This window comes from Pristis pectinata, chromosome 5 (genome assembly GCF_009764475.1).
Source record: "Pristis pectinata isolate sPriPec2 chromosome 5, sPriPec2.1.pri, whole genome shotgun sequence".
In the NCBI taxonomy this organism is placed as follows: Eukaryota; Metazoa; Chordata; class Chondrichthyes; order Rhinopristiformes; family Pristidae; genus Pristis; species Pristis pectinata.
In genome coordinates, this window is record NC_067409.1 from 99683388 (window position 1) to 99703598 (window position 20211).

The following is a 20211-nucleotide window of genomic DNA, read 5'->3' on the forward strand; positions in this document are numbered from 1 at the left end:
TCAACTGTGGGTGGTAGGCAGTTGTGTGGTGTAACCGTGCTCCCAACAGGCTGGCCACAGCCGACCACAGGCTGGAGGTGAACTGGGCGCCCCTGTCGGAGATAATGTGGGCCGGTACCCCGAAGCGTGCTACCCAGGTTGCAATCAGCGCTCGGGCGCAGGAATCGGCAGTGGTGTCAGTGAGCGGGGTCGCCTCCGGCCATCTCGTGAAGCGGTCTACCATGGTTAGGAGGTACCGCGCTCCCCTTGACACTGGCAGGGGCCCCATGATATCCACATGAATGTGGTCGAACCTCCGGCGGGTGGGATCAACTGCGGCGGGAATTTGGTGTGCCGCTGCACCTTGGCCACTTGACACTGCGCGCACGTTTTGGCCCATTCACTGACCTGTCTGCGAAGGCCATGCCACACGAACCTGCTGGAGACCATCCAGATGGTTGTCCTGATAGATGGGTGCGCCAAGCCGTGTATGGAGTTGAAAACTCGCCACCACCAGGCTGCCGGGACGATGGGGCAAGGTTGGCTGGTAGCCACAGCGCACAGGAGGGTCCTCCCACCTGGGCCTACCAGGAAGTCTTGCAGCTGCAAACCCGAGACTGCGGTCCTATAGCTGGGCAACTCGTCGTTTGCCTGCTGTGCCTCCGCCAGTGCTACATAGTCCACCCCTGGGACAGGGCCTGGATAGCTGGCCTGGAGAGTGTGTCCACTACGATGTTGTCCTTTCCCGAGACATGCTGGATGTCTGTCGTGTACTCAGAGATGTAGGACAGATGTCGCTGCTGGCGGGCCAACCAGGGATCAGACACCTTCGTGAATGCGAAGGTCAACTGTTTGTGGTCCGTGAACGAGGTGAAAGGCCTGCCCTCTAAGAAGTACCTGAAATGTCGGATTGCCAGATATAGTGCCAACAGCTCCCAGTTGAAGACGCTGTACTTGAGTTCAGGTTGCCGCAGGTACCTGCTGAAGAACGCCAGGGGTTGCCAGCGCCCCTCGATGAGTTGCTCCAGCACCCCACTGACTGCCGTGTTTGATGCGTCCACTGTAAGGGCGGTTGGAATGTCCGTTCTGGGGTGCACCAGCATCGCAGCGTCTGCCAAGGCTTCCTTGGCTTGAACGAAAGTGGCTTCAGCGTCTTCGTCCCAAGTAATGTCCTTGCCTTTACCCGACATCAGGGTGAACAAAGGGCGCATGACATGGGCTGCTGAGGGGAGGGAACAGCGGTAGAGGTTGACCATACCCACGAACTCCTGCAAGCCTTTGACCCTGTTGGGCCTGGCGAAGTGGCGGATCGCGTCTACCTTAGCGGGCAGGGGTGTTGCCCCGTCTTTGGTAATCCTGTGTCCCAGGAGGTCGATGGTGTCGAGTCCGAACTGGCATTTGGCCGGGTTGATCGTGAGGCCAAAATCGCTCGGGCGAGAGCAGAGCTGGTGGAGGTGGGACGGATGCACCTGACGATTTCTGCTGGCTATGAGGATGTCGTCCAAATAGATGAACGCAAAGTCCAGGTCACGTCCCACCGCATCCATTAGCTGCTGGAACGTCTGTGCAGCATTCTTCAGGCCGAACGGCATTCGGAGGAACTCGAACAGGCTGAACAGGGTAATGAGTGCTGCCTTGGGGAGGTCTTCAGGGTGTACCGGAATTTGATGGTATCTCCGGACGAGGTCCACTTTGGAAAAGACGCTTGCCCCGTGCAAAGTCGTGTATGTGTGGCACGGGGTAGCGGTCTGGGGTTGTAGCCTCGTTCAGACGATGGTAGTCACCGCATGGTCTCCAGCCCCCGGCTGCTTTGGGCACCATGTGCAGGGGGGAGGCCCATGGGCTGTCTGACCTCTGTATGATCCCCAATTCCTCCATCCTCTTGAACTCCTTCTTTGCCAGGCGGAGCTTGGGAGGCCGTCATGCATGGGCATGGAATGGTGGTCCCTTAGTCGGAATGTGGTGCTGTATCCCATGTCTGGGGACGGCTGCCGTGAACTGCGGTGCCAGAACCAATGGGAAGTCTGCCAGGATTCTGGTGAATTCGTTGTCCGACAGCGTGATGGAGTCCAGGTGTGGGACCGGCAACTTGGCTTCGCCCAAGGAGAACGTCTGGAAAGTCTTGGCATGGACCGGCCTTTTCCTGTGCAAGTCAACCAGTAGGCTGTGAGCTCGCAAGAAGTCTGCCCCCAGGAGTGGTTGGGCCACGGTGGCCAGTGTGAAGTCCCACGTGAACCGGCTGGCGCTGAACTGCAACTGCACTGTGCAGATGCCGTAGGTTTGTATCATGCTACTGTTTGAGGCCTTCAGGGTGGGTCATGGCTCCCTGTTGCAGGTGTCGTACCCCGTTGGGGGTAAGACGCTGATTTCTGCTCCGGTGTCGACCAAGAAATGGCGTCCCGACTGTTTGTCCCAGGTGTACAAGAGGCTGTCCTGGTGGCCAGCCACCGTAGACATTAGCGGCAGCTGGCCTTGGCGTTTCCCAGGACGGGCGACACGGGTGGGCTTCTGTGCCCCACCGCTGGTGGTAGAAACACCACTGTGCATTGGCCTCCTCACTCCTGCCTCTGGGTTGTGTGCGCTCCGTTGCCGGGCCTGGTCTATCCTGCCGTTGGGCACGTGGCTTGGTAATCTGTCCGACGGACGCCCCGCTTTCCTTCTTGGCTTTCCACAGCACATCTGTCCGGGCCGCCACCTTCCGGGGGTCACTGAAATCTGCGTCGGCCAGTAGCAGATGTATGTCCTCGGGCGGTTGCTCTAGGAACGCCTGCTTGAACATGAGGCAGGTCTTGTGTCCGCCAGCCAGGGCCAGCATCTCGTTCATTAATGCTGATGGCAGCCTGTCTCCCAAACCATTGAGGTGCAGCAAGCGGGCACCTCGGTCCTGCTGTGAGAGGCCAAAGGTCCTTATGAGCAGCGCTTTGAATGCTGCATATTTGCCTTCCTCCGGGGGCAACTGTATGAAATCCTCAACCTGGGCGGCTGTCTCCTGGTCAAGGGAGCTCACCACGTAATAGTAACGCGTGGAGTCAGAAGATATCTGCCAAATCTGGAACTGGGCCTCTGCTTGGTCAAACCACAAGCGTGGTTGCAGTGTCCAGAAGGGTGGCAGTTTTAGCGAAACTGCGTGAACGGATGAAGAGTTGATCATCTTTGGTCCAAATCCCATTTGGACTGTCGGGGTCACCAATGTAGCGATGGGCTACGCACTGAGTTAGAAGTAACGACACGCAGTCGGTAGGTTGCACTTGAGACTGGTTTATTACGAACCTCGCCGCGCTGGCTTTTAAACAGTTAAGTTCCCGCCCTCTCCGGGCGGCGATGACGTCAGAGGTGTGCCACCAGAACCTCTTCCTGTGCGTGGGCTTTCTCCCCTCGCTGGTGGAGAAGAAGGCCCAGCGCTGTTTTGTGGCCGGCTTCTCTGCTGACGCGCATGCCGTTTTCGGAGCCGGTTCACCTGCGTGGAAGGTGGGTCGCCACAGCAGAACATAAGAATTAGGAGGAGTAGACCATCTGACCCTTTGAGCCTGCTCTGCCATTGATCCAGATTATGGCTGATCTACCTCATTACCATTTTCCAGCACTATCTCCATATCACTTAATTCCCTTAATATCCAGAAATCTACCTATCTGTATGTGCTTTGAATAAACTCAGTGACTTGCCCTGCGGCTCAGAGAATTGCAAAGGTTCATTATCCTCATGAAGAAATATTTCCTTATCTAAACAGTCCTATTCCTTCTACTCCAACTGTGCTCCCTAGTCCTATTATCATTCCACTGTAGGAATGATGGCATGGTGGTTAGTATCTGGACAAGCTTTCAAAATCCTGGGCTGACACCAGTGATCATATTACCTCTTTGATGTAATTAAGACTACAATCCATGCTCTATTAGAGTCAGAGGAATGTAAAGTGTGGAAGAGAGGAGATTGAGGCAGAAAGGTCAATAGATGACCAGCAAAAGACTTGCACAACAAAGAAGTTCCCTGTAAAGTACCCAGGTCAGTTTTGTCAACCTAGTTTTCCTCCTTTAAGAGTACAATATAAATGCAAATTGTTGATCTTTATTGATGCATCATTCTGGTCTGGAGATGATCATTCCAAATATTTCTGCAATTTTGAATCCTGTGAACTGATACTGTGTATGTCTCATCAACCACAAGTCAAGCCAAGGAAGGCAAACAACTAATTTGGAGAGAGCAAAGCTCGTTTGACAACTATGTGCTGTGTGAAATCATCAAACTCAATTGTACTTATGTGCACTGCAAGACCATTACTCCAATAGCAACAGGAAGCTGCCACTACAATTTGTATAACAGCTTTCATCAAGTCAGGCACATTGCTGCCAATCCACTCTCATGGCTATTAAAATGGCAGTAACATTTCTCTTCCTAGTCTCCCTGGACAACTGCTAAATTAAACTTCTTGCCAATCTCCATGATAAATTCACACTGCCAGTACCATCTACCCACCAAGAGCTCAGCTGCCTGCAAGGCATCCTGTATGGCTCACTCTTTCCAAATCCTTTACTTAACGGTAAGAAGAAAGGTCGGCATCAATCACCATATCTCCCTGATCCTACTGCCAGCAAACCTGGATTTTAACTGTTACTGGGCTCTTCTCAACTGTTTCTTAACTCTAAACTGACATCAACAGGGTCTTTGCAATGACAGTAAAATACTCTTGTGGACAATTTTGAACCATGGCCCACATTATCAATGTGTCCATTTGTAATGCTACCTAATGGCTTTAAGGCTTGTCACTTGAGGTGGCGGGAGTTCAATGCCAAGATCATCAACACTAAATGAAATAAAATGACAATGAAAACTTCCTAAACCCATTCTCAGGAATCCTATGTGTGTGTGACTGAACCAAAAAATGTCAATTAAAATGGTAAGTTTTGAGGAGCAACTTAAAGAAGGAGACAGAGATATATGGGTAAGTTTGAGAGGGACTTTCAGAGAGCAGGGGTTGATGGCACGGCTGTCAGTAATGGAGCGATTAAATTTAAATGAGCAAGAGGCCAGAACTGGCCAAGCATAAATCTGAGGCTTTATAGGGTGATGTGCATTGCAGAGAGGGTGAAGGCAGAGACCATGGAAGAATTTGAAATCAAGGATGAGGACTTAAAATTAAGATGCAGCCTAATCAGAGGATAATGTAATTCAGCAAATACGGGACTGAAGAGTGAAAAGGGCCTTGCAAGATAGGATACAGGAATCTTCTTGTTTGTCTGTTTCTGTTTAGTGTTTCAAATCACCAGCCTCTCCCTGCTTCAAAGAAGGGTCTCCAGCTAAGGCTTTAATTATGCAACGTCTTCTCTCATTTACTTTATGAGCTGGAATTTCCTGGATCCGACTCGCCACCTGCGACTCCGCCCCCCCCCCCCAGTCACACTCACACTCACCTGGCCTGGACACTGAGACTGGTCTTGCTGGCCCTCAGCACCTGGGGTTTGGGCAGTGAGCTCCTGTCACTGAGGCCCAGGCTGGAATGACCTGACAACCTTTGGAAGGAGGCAGAGCCGGAGAGAGAGCATTGTGAGGATTTTGAACACTTTTCAATGTCTCAGACATCCAGACACATTTTAAAAACTATCAGGATTGATGTGAATAACTTTTGAATAAATAAAAATCATTAAAAAATCTTTTTTTAAAAAATGAAAGATGCATCTTTTTTTCTTGTTTCTTTTTCATTTGGAAATCATTCAAAACATTTAAACCAAAATAAAATAATTTTAAATAAAAGAATTTACTTCCCCATTCTGTAGGCCAAGGATCCCCATTGAATGAATGGGGTCAACCCTCCTATGCCTGGTCTGACCTGACAATGGATTGGAGAGGTGATTGCATGTGAAGTCCAGCCGCTGAACAGATTATCATTTGCTTTGGGATCTTTTGCTCTAAGTTCAGGACTAACAACAAGCTCACATAAACTTAGGACTTGCTTCCATACAAAGGGCAAAATGCTGGCAGTTCCCTTCAGAATTTCAGGCCATAGGTAATAAGATTTACTCCTGTGGCTCTCCTGCCCATCATGCCATGATGGCGATTATGTGTGTATTTGATCAAATGGTGATTGAGTACACCAGTAGATCTCAATAAAGCCTCCTTCAAAAAGGGAAAGTAAATATTGTTGCTAATAGAGAGAGATGGTTTTGGATGCACATTGTGAAATGCGTGAAAGCACTGAAGCATTTTATAGTCCATCATTCAAATTGCTACCCTCTAGTGATTGAACAAGAAATGTCAGTGTTAGGCTGTTTGCAAATGTTACATGTTAGTTGCAAATCCATCTGCTATACTTAGTTGTTTGCTTTCCGTGTCCAGCTTGTACAGTGGTGGGTGTTAGTGGCATCTGATATTTCATGAAGATCTGTTCAGAAATGTTGTAAGAACAGGTGCAACAAAATGCATTTCTACATTACTGTAGGCTGACAGGAGAACTGCTTTTAGTATTAAAAATCCCTCATTCGTTTTATCGTCAATGGTTCTCACAGTTAGATATCCTGAGATCATTAAGAATTTTAACCAGAGACATTTCTTTATGATGGATTATAATTGCATTAAGGGGACAATCAAATATATAAATGAATATGAAGGCAGAATTAAACCCAAAGCGTACCATGCATTGTGTGTGCTTGGAGTCACAGGGTGATGCAGCACAGAAACAGGCCCTTCAGCTCACCTCTGTCCATGCTGACCATGAACCATCCATTTACACTTATCCAACATTAATCCCAGTTTTATTCTTCCCTATTCTCATCAGCTCCATCCAGATTGTTCCACTCACTCACACACTAGGGGCAGTTGACAGTGGCCAATTAATCTACCAACCCGTATGTCTTTAAAATATGAAAGGAAACCAGAGCACCCTTCTGGTTTACTGGCAGTAGGATCAGGGAGAAATGGTGACTGATGCTGACTATTCTTCTTACCATTAAGTTAAAAAATTGGAAAGAGTGTCTTGAGGGCAGCTGAGTGATAAGTAGGTAGGTTATTACTGACAGTGTGGAATTATCATGGAGATTGGCTGGAAGTTTAATTTGATGGTATTGGTATTGGATTATTATTGTCACTTGTACCGAGGTACAGTGAAAAACTTGTCTTGCTTACCGATCGTACAGGTCAATTCATTACACAGTGCAGTTACATTGAGTTAGTACAGAGTGCATTGATGTAGTGCAGGTAAAACAATAACAGTACAGAGTAAAGTGTCACAGCTATAGAGAAAGTGTAGGTAGACAATAACGTACAAGGTCACAACAAGGTAGATTGTGAGGTCAGAGTCCATCTCGTCGTATATGGGAACCGTTCAATAGTCTTATCACAGTGGGATAGAAGCTGTCCTTAAGCCTGGTGGTATGTGCCTTCAGGCTCCTGTATCTTCTGCCTGATGGAAGAGGAGAGAAGAGAGAATGACCTGGGTGGGTGGGGTCTTTGATTATGCTGGCTGCTTCACCAAGGCAGCGAGAGGTATAGACAGAGTCCATGGAGGGGAGGCTGGTTTCTGTGATGTGCTGGGCTGTGTCCACAACTCTCTGCAGTTTCTTGTGGTCCTGGGCAGAGCATTTGCCATACCAAGCCATGATGCATCCAGATAGGATGCTTTCTATGGTGGGATGGTGCTCTTGCTCTCTTAGAATCATAGCATCGTATAGTATGGAAGCAGGCCATATAGTCCAACTTGTTCACATTTAGGTGGAGAATGTACAAGTGGACCTCTGAGAAGCCCATGTGTGACTGAAGGCCTCTTTGCAGCAGCTCTTAATCCCTCTCCCATTTGCAGGGTACTTTACTGGTACATTGTAAAATAAAATTTGACACTAAACCACGTTGGTGGATACAAGGACAGATGACCAAAAACTTGTCATGTAGGTATTAAGGATTGCTTTAGAGGAAAAAGAACTTGGGGAGGTTCAGTGATGAAGTTCCAGAGCTTAGGGCGGATAGCTGAATACATGAGTACATTTTCAGTGTGAATCTCAAGGTCTTCAAAAAGATGACCACTTCTCTATTTTCCAGGGTGAACTGTGCTACAAAACTAGCTTGTGTGGTGGGGTTTGGGGTAGATGTGAGCTTGCAGGGGGTTAGATTGGGGGCGGGGCGGGCAGGGATGGGAAGCATTGGTTCAGAAGATTTCCACTAGAATGGTTCCAGGGATTTTCAGTTATTCAGAAAGATTGTGGAGACTGAGATTGTTTTTCTTTACAGCAGTGAATATGAGAGGAGATTTGATAGTGAGGTTTAAATAGCCACTATGCTATTGTTGGGGCATAGGCAATGGTTAAATGAAAGAAATGTCCTTCATCAGCAAACATAATGGTTGAGAGAGTTCTCCAATTTCTGAACTGCACCAGTTGCTCCTTCCTCACGTCAGGTTTCCACTGAAATGTTATGGATATCTGTCTTCTGTCATCCCCAATGGGACTCTGCATCAGGTGACTCCCACTGTCCCTCCCCTACCCCAGACCACGTTACCCACAGGTCTTGCATACAGAGACCTATTGCAGGCTCTGTAAAACACTGCACACACTCCACATTGAGAACAGCACTGTTAATCTTTCCTCCCACCCACTGTATAAACAACTCTGCTATAAAAATATCACAAAATGGTACTTTGCTGCAAGACACCCTTATTTTTGATTTCTAAAAAGTTTGGAAAATGTATTCGTGCAATTATTTATGTAAATAAATGGTAATGGATTTAAATGCCTTATATAAGCTTAATAATTAAAGTTACTTGGATATCAGAATAGCATTGACGATCTGTATTTACATATTGTGAAGACTGCCCTATTTTGGCACATTGTAAGTTATTGTGGAATTATCAATTTCAATAGCACACTAGTACTATTTACCTGGTTATGCAAGCTTGTGGTGTGATTCTCTTTGTTTTTTAAAATTTTGGTTTCAGGGTAGAGATCTACAATGTAAAATTGAGGAGTATAAGCAAGCTGGTTTGATGTTCCCTGAAAGCCAGATCATCGAATGGTTTATACAGTTACTACTGGGAGCCCAGTACATGCATGAGAGGTACAACTTCCATCTGTTTTTCATCTGAAGCAACTGTGCAGCTATTAACAAAATGTGACTTTCATCGTAAATAATGTATTTCCATTGCGTGCTATCTTCAGTGAAAATGTTGTCCAACTGTACACTTCATAGAATTGTAGAAATTTGCAGCACAGGAGGAGGCCATTGATCCCATTCATGTCTCTGCCGGTTGTAAAAGAACTATCCAATCTAGTCTCTCTTTTCAGCTCTTAGCCTTGTAGGCTACGGCACACCATGTGCTCATCCAAATATTTTTTAAATGCTGCAAGGGTTTCTCTCTCTACCAACCTTTAAAGCAGTCAGTTCTGTACCCCCAGCATCTCTGGTGAACTTTTTCTTGTCATCTCCTTACCAATCCTGCTTCCAATTAACTTAATGATCAGTCTGCTCCTTCCTATCCACCCTTTTAGGCTGGTCCTGATTTTGTACACATCAATTCAATCTCCCCTAAGTGTCCTCTGTTCCAAAGTAAATAACATTAGCCCACCCAGTCACTGCTCATAGCTAACATTCGCCAGTCCTTGCAACATCATTGTGAATCTCCCCACCACATCTCCTGTGCTATCATATCCTTCCTGTAATATGACAACCAGAACTGCACACCATTCTTCATAGTTAATAAGCAGAATGGAAATGACCTGTTTGTTGGTTAGTGTGAGGAATGTAGAGTCATCTCCAGAACACATGCTTATTACAGCTTAACCTGGCTAAATAATTTTATGATTCTTTTTGCTGTACTTTACAGAAAATATTTTTGTATTTTTCCATTCTTTATATAATTTGTGTTATTGTGTCACAATGTTTGCCTAATGTGGAATAAACCACACTCATTTTCTGTCATGGGATGTGGCAGTCACTGGCCCCTAGGAGGATGGCTGGAAGGTGCTTTCTTGAACCACCGCAGTCCTTCTAGTGAAGTTACTCCCACAGTAGGGAATTCATCATGTCTTAGTCTCATAGAGTTATACAGCATGGAAACAGGCTCTTTGGCCCAATTTATGCATGCTGACCAGGTCATCTATTTGAGTTAGTCCCATTTCCCCATGTTTGGCCCATATCCCTCTAAACCTTTCCTATCCATGTACCTAAGTGTCTTTTAAATGTTGTAATTATACCCACCTCTAACCCTTCCTCTGGCAGTTTGTTCCACATACCCACCATCCTCTGTGTGAAAAACTTGCCCCTCAGATCCCTTTTAAAATCTTCCCTTCCCCCTCACCTTAAACCTAGGCCCCAGTTTTACACTCCCTTACTCTGGGAACAAGACTGTGACCATTCACCTTATCTATGCCCCTCATGATTTCATAAACCTCTGCAAGATCAACGACAGTGAAGGAACAACAAAATATGTTTCAGCCTAAATAGTGTGAGGTTTGATAAGGAACTTGCAGGTGGCGGTGTTTTCATCTGTCTGCTGTCCTTGTACTTCTAAAAGATTTTAGTCAAGGAAGGTCCTGTCAAAGAAAGTCATTACTGGATATATCATAAAGCATTATTGGTTTTCTTTATGTTTTAAAAAAATCTCTGCCTGATTATTGCTCCTGAGAACCATATTGCCACACAATGAGAGAATGGCATGCAGCCACTGAACATTTTGCCTGCATGGGCAGAGAAAGAAGAATGAAAACTTTACTTTGGACTGCTGTCTAAATGTCTTTCCTTTGATTAAAAAAAGCTCTTGGTGGGGCAGCTGAATGTGGCTTTGATTTGAGCAATTATCCTATCATATCTACTGGAGGGCTTGTAGATTGCTGTTTCAAATGAGCAGATGAAGACATTTAATTTAAATGAACATTTGTTCATTGCAGCTTATGCAGTCATTGTTATAATCATCAAATAAACCAGCTTGAAGCTTTAGCTGAAGCATTTACTTAGATCCATTTTATTTTTTGAACACCTTTGCCTTTAGGCTACAAGAAACACTATGTGTTTTCTGTTAAAACTGTGATGCAACTAATTCTTCTTCTAAATTAACCTTTACAGAAGAATACTCCATAGAGATTTAAAAAGCAACAACATCTTCTTAAAAAACAACATTGTAAAAATAGGTAAGAATTACCATTACCGTGCCTTGTCCTGGTTGCATTTATCACTTTCTCTGACATTGATTTACTGACTGTTCTGCCTATAACCGAAGGAGTGACCGCAGCGCATCTGCTTTTGTGCAAGAGATGCATTGCATTTGAATGGGTAATGTATTTGTTTGACATGCCAATTAAATGAGAACTGTTTCATTCCCAGCCAGGGCTCCTTCCGTGGAGTAGTACTCCTTTCATCACTGACACAACTTGTCCTACTTTTTTCTGCAAGGATTTTGCTGAGAGTCTTGTACTTCTATGATTTATATACATTAGGTGAGAAACTTGCCTTTGCCCTCTGCTGCTTGTACTTTCCTCCCACACATTTATAGAAATTGTGATGTTTGGAATTAAAACGCAACCCTATCCCAACCTGCCCATCACTTTTCTGAGGTTGAGTACCTACAACTTTTTCCAGACCCGACCTGACTTGACTCAACCTGCCCATTGGCATAAATATAATTACCTATTCACATGCCAGTCAACTATGAGCTGGACCAGCATGGCACAGTCTGACTTGATGCAAACCTGAATATTTAATCAGAAAATAAACCCAGCCAACTTAAACCAACATGTATAGTCAGATTCCATTGGGCTTGTGTTGGGCAAACAGGATCTACTGCACATTCCTCCTGCACAGTGATTCAAGACATCACGTGTGGAGATGAGTGTAACACTGAGAAAACCCCTGGGTACAGCTGTACTCCCTGTGATCTCCTCCTGCCACAGAGATCTTTGGGATATCTGCACACAAGAATATGAAAAAAATAGGACCAGGAGTGGGCAACCAGGCCTCTTCCGCCTGCCCCGCCATTCAATATGATCATGGCTGACCTGTGTTGGCCTTAACTCCTCTTCTGTGACAGTTCCCCATAACACTAAATTCCTCAATCTTTCAAGTACTTATCTAGTTCAACTTAAGATATACCTAATGATCTGGCCTCCACCATCCTCTGGGCAGAGAATTCCAGAGATTCACTAGCCTCTGAGAGAAGACATTTCTACACAGTTTTAAATGACTGACCCCTAATTTTATAGTTACGTCCCCTTGTTCATGACTCTCCAGCTTGTGAAAACATCTCAACGTCTACCCTGTCAAGGATCTTGTATGTCTGAATAAGGTCACCCCTCGTTCTTTGAAACTCCAAGGAATACAGACCCAAACTGTCTCACCTCTCTTGATAGAACAACCCTCTCACCCCAGGAATTAACCTGGTGAACCTCCTTTGGACTACCTCCAACACTCCTAAATCCTTTAATTATATCTTTTATACACATCTAATTCTGGCTTCTTGTTCATCCTCAAATTAAATTTCTGCAACGGTGACGGCTACAGCTGCCTGAATTTCTTCCCTGAACTTCTCTACCTCCTCCCTTAAGATGCTCTTTAAAGTCTAAGCCCATGACTAAGATTTGGTTCATCAGATGTAATATCTCCTTGCATGGTTCACTGTTGGAGGTTTTGTTTGCTAATGCATCACTGAAGTACCTTGGGATGTATTACTAAGTAAATATAAGTTGTTGTTAAGGACAGAGAAATGCTATGATTTTTCCACTGAAAAAAAATTACTGTTTATGTTAAACACAAATAAAATCAAGCCAATATAGATCTCTCTCACTCTCTTGCACAAAAACACACTGCCAGCGACAGGACCTTCACCACACGGGACATGCCCTCTTCTCATTACTACCATCAGGGAGGAGGTACAGGAGCCTCAATGATTCAGGAACAGCTTCTTCCCCTCCGCCATCAGATTTCTGAACGGTCCAAGAACACTACCTTGTTATTCCTTTGTTTTTGCACTATTTGTTTATTTTGTAATTTATAGTAATTTTGTGCCTTGCACTGTACTGCTGCCGCAAAACAGCAAATTTCACGTCATATAAGACAGTGATAATAAACCTGATTCTAATTCTGTGAGAAATTGGGATTGGTCACATCTGTATATTGCTGGTCTTCCACTTCCCTTGGAACTCCAAAACAACATCTGCAGTGAGCACGTGATCTTTGGGATATCTGCGCACAAGAATACAAAAAATATATGACACAGGCAGATTGTCCTCTTCAGTGATCTGTCTCCTCAAAGAACTTATCTGTAACCTGTTCAACAAAACTGCCATGAACCTTGCCCCCTGCATTTGCCTTGCTGCTTGTCATGGCTGGACTCCACTTGTGCCCAGTTTCTAACCATGTGCTGAACCTGCCTTCATACTGAATTCTAAATTACCTGCAGCACCTGCCGGTGTCTGCAAGTGTGAAATCGAGTCACCATGTGGTTTATGATCCCCATTTATTGGCCAGGTTGTAGCTTTGGGGTATCTGAAAGTTTATATTGTGATGGTTTGGCCAGGGTGATAGGGATGTAAGAGATGTGTGCTAGAACCTTCACAGCTTCCAAGTCAACAGAGAGTGTAGGTTGGGAGGGTGGTGGGATGAGTGGAGGACGAACAGGTACGAAGGTACCACTATTTTCTATGATTCTAGCCTGTGCTGGCCATGAACTCAGAATCAGGCGTCTCAAAACCGGCCAGTATTACTCATCCATGAGAGTTAAGACATGTAGGCACACGTTCCTTCTTGTTGCATAGTTCTGCCTTCAGGCAGCTTTGTCCTGCAAGAGAGAGGAAATGTATCAGCAAGTGTCATGCAATCTGTTTGGGTGATGCAACTGTCATGGTAGAATAGCTGGCAGGCAGTGAATGCAAGCTGTTAGATGTGGGTGTGAGACTTGATGCAGTGGTAAGTATGTGAGGATGAAGTGAAGCTTGCAAGTGTTTGGTCTGAATCATGAGTGGTAAGGGTGTGGTGAATTGATCAGCAATGAAGGAGAATAGTGGTGAGTTGATGGGATTTGAAAATGCTTTCACTGACCTTGATCACGTGTGTGAGGTCGTTGAACATCTTGCAGCACCACACTCCTGACCCTGACCTCCATACTACTTGCTTTCACTGCCTTCTGAGTGTGTATGGAGGGTCTCCAAATCCCCTCCAGAGAAAGGATGTCTCCAGCGTAGCATCTGAGAACCATTGAGCCTGTACCATTCTCCATTGCTCTCCAGGTCAGAATCACTTGTAGAGCCATTTGCCATTGCCAGCCCCTGCTCCAGCTGCAATCCACATCCCCTTTAAAAATAATGTGACTTGGATTTAAGCAGAGCATGCTGGCTTTAAGTGGCTCGCTCTTGCTATTAATCCTCTGCTATCTATCCGGCCAGTCAACAACAAGAGTAGTGCTGGCTGGAACTGAAATAACCAGGCAGTACAGTTATCTTATCATTCTTTTTGCTGTCCATTGAGTTTCATATTGATTAGCTCTGATTCTCCTTCTGCTTGAGCTGCTGAGTATTTCCAGCATTTTCTGCTGATAAGCCAGCATTAAAGTGACCACAGTGATTTGCATTTCCACTAAGTATTGCTTGTTTATGTGATTTTTTTTGTCTCTGCAAAACCTCTGGAGCCATTCAAGAGGTAATTACAAATGTGGGTGGATTGTTGATAATCTAGATGGTCAAATCATTTGTGCTTGTCTTTGTCACTGTCTGCTTTTAGATACCTTGTTAATTTTATTGCTGTTGTGTGAATTTGATCAAAGTAATGGCATAATTCAGACCAATTTCCTGGGCTTCTGACAGATCTTTCAGCTGATGGCTCCTCTGCTGGACTCTTGCACTAGAATAGCAAATAATTGGATGGACTGTTGTCTTTCTGATTACTTGCGTAAACCTGCACTGATATCCAGAAACTGTTCAGAGGTAGATTTTCCACTGCTGGAGAGTTTTGAACATGTGATCATGGTCTCTGGATAAGAGGGCAGCTATCTTCCTGATTAGTTCTCTGACACTTACAAGAATCAAGAGATATTGCGATCGAGTGGAAAGTCGATGAGGTCTGGGATTGGCCATGAAGACTGAATGACAGAGTTCAAGGTTCAAGTTACTTTATTGTCATTCACCTATATGCTATAAAAACACATGGAGGAACGAAATGTCGTTTCCCCCAGACTCTCACAACAGAGGACAAACATAAAACAGAAGACATACAATAAATGTAAACAAACAAATTGTGCATGTACAAATAGTGCAAAAAATGGTATATACAGAATACAATTAGTGCAGAGTTAGTGCAGAGCCGAGTTAGACAAAGAAAATACAAAACTCAGTGTGTTACACTAATTGTATAAACATGTTTAGCAGCAGCCAAAGTTCTTATAAGCAGTTGTGCAAACCAGGGCTTTTGACACAGCATTTGTCTGAAACTGTCTCCAGGGTATTCAGGAGCCTGACAGCCTGGGGGAGAAAGCTGTTTTACAGTCTAGTAGTTCTGGCCTGGATGCTCCGGTACCACTTGCCAGACGGCAGTGGGACAGATAGGTTGTGGGAGGGATGAGAAGGGTCATCTATGATTCTGAAGACCTTGCGTGTGCATCGTGTGTTGTAGATATCCATGGAGGGAAGAGGTACTCCAATGATCTTTCCAGTTGTACTCGCAATTCTCTGCAAAGACTTACAGGCAAAGATGCAGCTGGTCAGGACACTCATGGAGCCAGATGTCCTATTCTGCTCTTATTTTCTATGACCTACTCTTCTGATGCCCCCTAATTCCAAAAGTCTATCAAACTTAGCCTTGAATATACTCAATTCTGCATCGCTATGACAGTGCCAGCAACCCGGGTTCAATTCCGGCCGCTGTCTGTAAGGAGTCTGTATGTTCTCCCCGTGTCTGCGTGGGTTTTCTCTAGGTGCTCTGGTTTCCTCCCACATTCCAAAGACGTATGGGTTAGGAAATTGTGGGCATGCTATGTTGGCACTGGAAGTGTGGAGGCACTTTCAGGCTGCCCCCAGAACACTCTAGGCAAAGATGCATTTCACTGTGTGTTTTGACTAATAAAGATACTGTATCTTATCTTATCCCCTACATATTGGGACAGATTGACAACTATCTAAGTAAAGTTATTTCTCTTTAAATCAGCCTACATTGAGCAATCTAGTCAGCCCCATTCCTGGCTCTTTCCCCATAGCCCTGCAAACTCTTCTTTCAGATTCTCATCCAACTTCCTTTTGAATGTTACAGTTGAATCTGCCTCCACCACTATCCAGTAGAACTTTTCAGACCTAATCACTAATGCATGTAAAAACAAAGTCTTTCCTCCTTAACATTTTTGGTTCTTTTGCCAATCGCCTTCATTTGATGACCCTGGTTCTTGCTCCCTCTGCTCTTCCTTAGGACTCCATAGTTTCTCTCTATCTACTCTGTCTATACTGTTCATGATTTAAAATGCCTCTGTCCGACCCTCTTTGCAATCTCCTCTTTACTGAGAAGAACAACTTCTCCACTCTAGCTGCACAACCGACATCCCTCATCAGTGGAATTATACTGGTCCGTCTCTTCCGCACCTTTACCAAAGTTTTTCCATCTTTCCAAAAGTGTGGCACCCAGAATTGGACATAATGCTCCAGTCTTTCATGAAGAATCATCATGATTTCCTTACTCTTATATTTACTGCCACTGTTTTAAAACCAAGGATCCCATTATGGTTTTCTAAACAAATTCTTAACTTGCCATGCTACTTTCAACATTATCACCAGATTTCTCTGTTCTTCTACTCCTTTTAGAATTGCACCCTTTAAGGATTTTTTTTCAAATCAGAGGAAGTGCACAACTGAGTTTCCCAAGGTTTCATGCGAGGACCATTGATTTTCTTATTATCTCTGCAAATTATTGGACTTGGGTATACAGGGCTCACTTTGCAAATATGCAGATGAAGTAAAACTTGGAGGAATAGCAAACTGACTTCAAAGAGATATGAACATACTGATGGAATGGGTGGACAGGTGGCAGTTAAAAGTTAATGTTGAGAAATGCTAGAATGTATCCCATCTGGACCAGGTGATTTTTTTTTCACTTTAATTACAGTTATCCTGTCTCATACCTCTTTAACAATTTTTGACCCGTTTAGAATCTTGACTAAAACTTTGCTGAAAATCCAGCTTCTTCCTCGGTGAAGACTGATGTGTAGCGTTCTTCTAATATCTCAGCCATGTCCTCTGGCACCATGGCTAGGTTTCCTTTTTGGTCTCTGGTTCCATCGCTGTTTTCTAGCAAGAGGAAAACAGCCTCTTCTCAAATCTGAAGTCAAAAGTCATTTTGCTGTCTAATTATTTGCTGATCTGGTACATGAGCCCAGCAAAAAAAAAATCAGCATCTGAAAGACCTGTGAGGAACATGGAAGGCAAATTTTGTCTTTAAGTTATACAAAGTTTACATTCAACCATGGAATCTTGAATCTAGAGTTTGCTTTCTTAAACATTGTGGGCCGAAGGGCCTGTTCCTGTGCTGCGCTGTTCTATGTTCTAAACCAAAAGTTTTGCTTTCTTTTAAGGAGACTTTGGGGTATCTCGTCTTCTGATGGGTTCGTGTGACCTGGCAACTACATTTACTGGGACACCCTACTATATGAGTCCAGAGGTACTCAGCCACCATGGATATGATTCCAAGTCTGACATATGGTAAGTGGGTTGTCGATAAGTCCTGATGAATTATTTCCAAGTCTGGCTGTTTATGACAAATTCACATCTGCAGCTCTTTCAGATCTACTTTCATTTAGCTAATAATTTCAATAAGATTAACCTGACTGTGGAGGTATTGTTTAGTTTGCTAACATGTTTAAAGACTAATCCTGATTTACAGGGAGTTCATCCATAGGATGAATCATCCAAATGTACTGCACGTAGTGCCCATGTCAACCAAAAAAGAGCAATTTAGGGTAATCTCACTTTCCAGTTCTTGAACTGTTATCTTGTATGTGCTCATTCAGGCACTTTTTAATTGTGGCAAGTAGTTCTGCCTTCACGACACTTTCAGGTGGTAAATTTCAGATCTGAACCACCCTCTTTTATTTTTCAGCTACCTATCAGTTGCCGTACACCCACATCCACATTTACTAGTCTGGTAATTCAGCCATTGTGTCATCAGCCTGTCCAGTTACTAATTCTCTCTGCTAAGGGAAATGTGTCTTTCCTGTTCACCCTATTTCAGGCCTTTTATAATATTAACACAGACTAAATGTTCCTTCAAACTCCCCTATTAAAAAGAATAATGAATTTTATGTCCTAGCTGATATTGTACATTGGAAGTGTACAAGATTATCTTGAGATTTTGTTTTCCTTGGGAAGCCCCCAGTCTCTCCTTTGCCTCCTGTGATGTTGAGATTTTAACTCCGATCTTGTGGCATTTTGCAAGACTATTCCTGACTTCCCTGTAATAGAAAAAAGTAGCGGTTTCTGAGCCATCCATGGGTTCTTCTATACTGCTGTAAAGGAAGGCAAGTAACAAACATCTTTTATTGAAGGTGATCAACAGGCAACTAACAGTAGTGACTGATACAATGACATATCAGAAGTCATACCACATGGTACGCACAGTTCTTAAAGGTATATGCATATCCTCTGTGTATACATACTTATTGTAAGTCCTCCATTTCTTGAGGCTTGCCTAATCGTGATCTTGGAGATGGGGGAGGATTGGTATAAATCCCACAGCTTGAGGAGCTCCAGAATCCTGTTTCCACACAGTCCCTCAGCTCTAGAGATCCTATCCAATTGATGCTCATGATCGCAGTTACACAGCTGTGAGCTGTCGTGGAGTCATTCAGCACAGAAACAGGCCCTTTGGCCCACAATTTCTATGCTGACCATCTAGAATCTATCTATACTAATCCCATTTACTTACACACGGCCCGTGGCCCTTGGTGATTCACGTGCTTGCCCAGATGCTTAATATACGGTGAGACTACCTGCCTCCACCACCACATCAGGCAGCGTGTTCCAAATTTCAACCACCCTCTGGATGAAAGAAGTTCTTTTCCAGATCTCCTCAAAACTTCTTGCTCTTCACCCTAAACTTTTGCCCTCTGGTCTTTGACACCTCTGCCATGAGTAAAAGTTTTTTTACTATTCACCCTATTTACACATCTCATAATTTTACTTACTTCTGCGAGTTCCCCCTCAGCCTCCTCTGCTCCAACAAACCCAGCCGATCCAGTCTCTCTTTATAACTGAAACATTCTATCCCAGATAAATCTCCTCTGTACCCTCTCCAGTGCATTCACATCATTCCTATAGTGCAGTGACTAGAACTTGACACAATATTCCATCAGTGGCCTAAGTGATATTTTGTAAAGTTGTATCAAGATCTCTCTGCTCTTGTATTCTATACCCTGACCTATGAAAGCAAGGATCCTGGATGGCTTTTTCACCACCCTATGTTCCTCTGTACACCAAGTTCCCTTCATTCCTCAGTACTTCCTCGGCCCCTACCATTCATTGTGTATGTCCTACACTTATTAGACTCTTGAAATCCATCCTCTCACACTTACAAGGATTAAACTCTTTCTGCCAACTTGGCAGCTGATCGATTCATTCTGTACTCTAAGACTATCCTTCTCACAATCAATAACACCACCGATTTTCGTGTTATATGCGAACTTGCTAATCATACCTTCTACGTTCCCATCTAAGTTGCTGATGTGCATAATAAACAGCAATGGTTTGAGCACCAAGCCTGTGCTATGCCACTGGTCACACACTTCTGATCACTAAAGCAACCCTCCACCAGCACCCTCTGTCTCCTATTACCAAGCCAATTTGTGCTCTGTTCTTTGGCATTCCCCAGGAGCTCGATAATGTTATTTTCTCCCAGAAACATTTTCACCTGTTGCCTGTACTATATTTGAAGGACCCATCGTCTCCACTGGGAACCTAACGGTGTATCTCTCCCGTAGGTTGGAGAGTTTCTCCTGCATTGGTCCTAAGATCAACTCATCCTGTTTCAGTGAAAGAGTGCTTGAGATATTTTTGGTGCGCATTATCCACTATAACCGACTGGCTTGCAGCAGTCAATGCTGATTGTAGTGTATTGAGTTGATAAGGAAGCCTCCATCTGCCCGTCACTGCTTCCTCACTTCGATCCACCTATCACTTGCCAGCTCCTGCCTCACCCCTCCTCCTCACCTCTTTTCCCTGACTACCTCTGTCCTGATGCAGGGTCTCGACCCAAAACGTCGACTGTTCCTTTTCCTCCACGGATGCTGCCTGACCTGG

The 20211-nt window shown here is 44.6% G+C and overlaps 1 protein-coding gene across 2 annotated transcripts in view; it reads left to right on the top strand.

Annotated features, from left to right (window-relative positions):
• nek11 (NIMA-related kinase 11) overlaps window positions 1–20211 on the top strand; it is a 206891-nt gene that overhangs the window by 81929 nt on the left and 104751 nt on the right. For both annotated transcript variants that reach the window (XM_052016234.1, XM_052016235.1), the window contains exons 4-6: window positions 8895–9013; window positions 11018–11082; window positions 17493–17619. In XM_052016234.1, the coding sequence (XP_051872194.1) occupies window positions 8895–9013; window positions 11018–11082; window positions 17493–17619 (311 nt within the window). The remainder of the gene's footprint in view (window positions 1–8894; window positions 9014–11017; window positions 11083–17492; window positions 17620–20211) is intronic.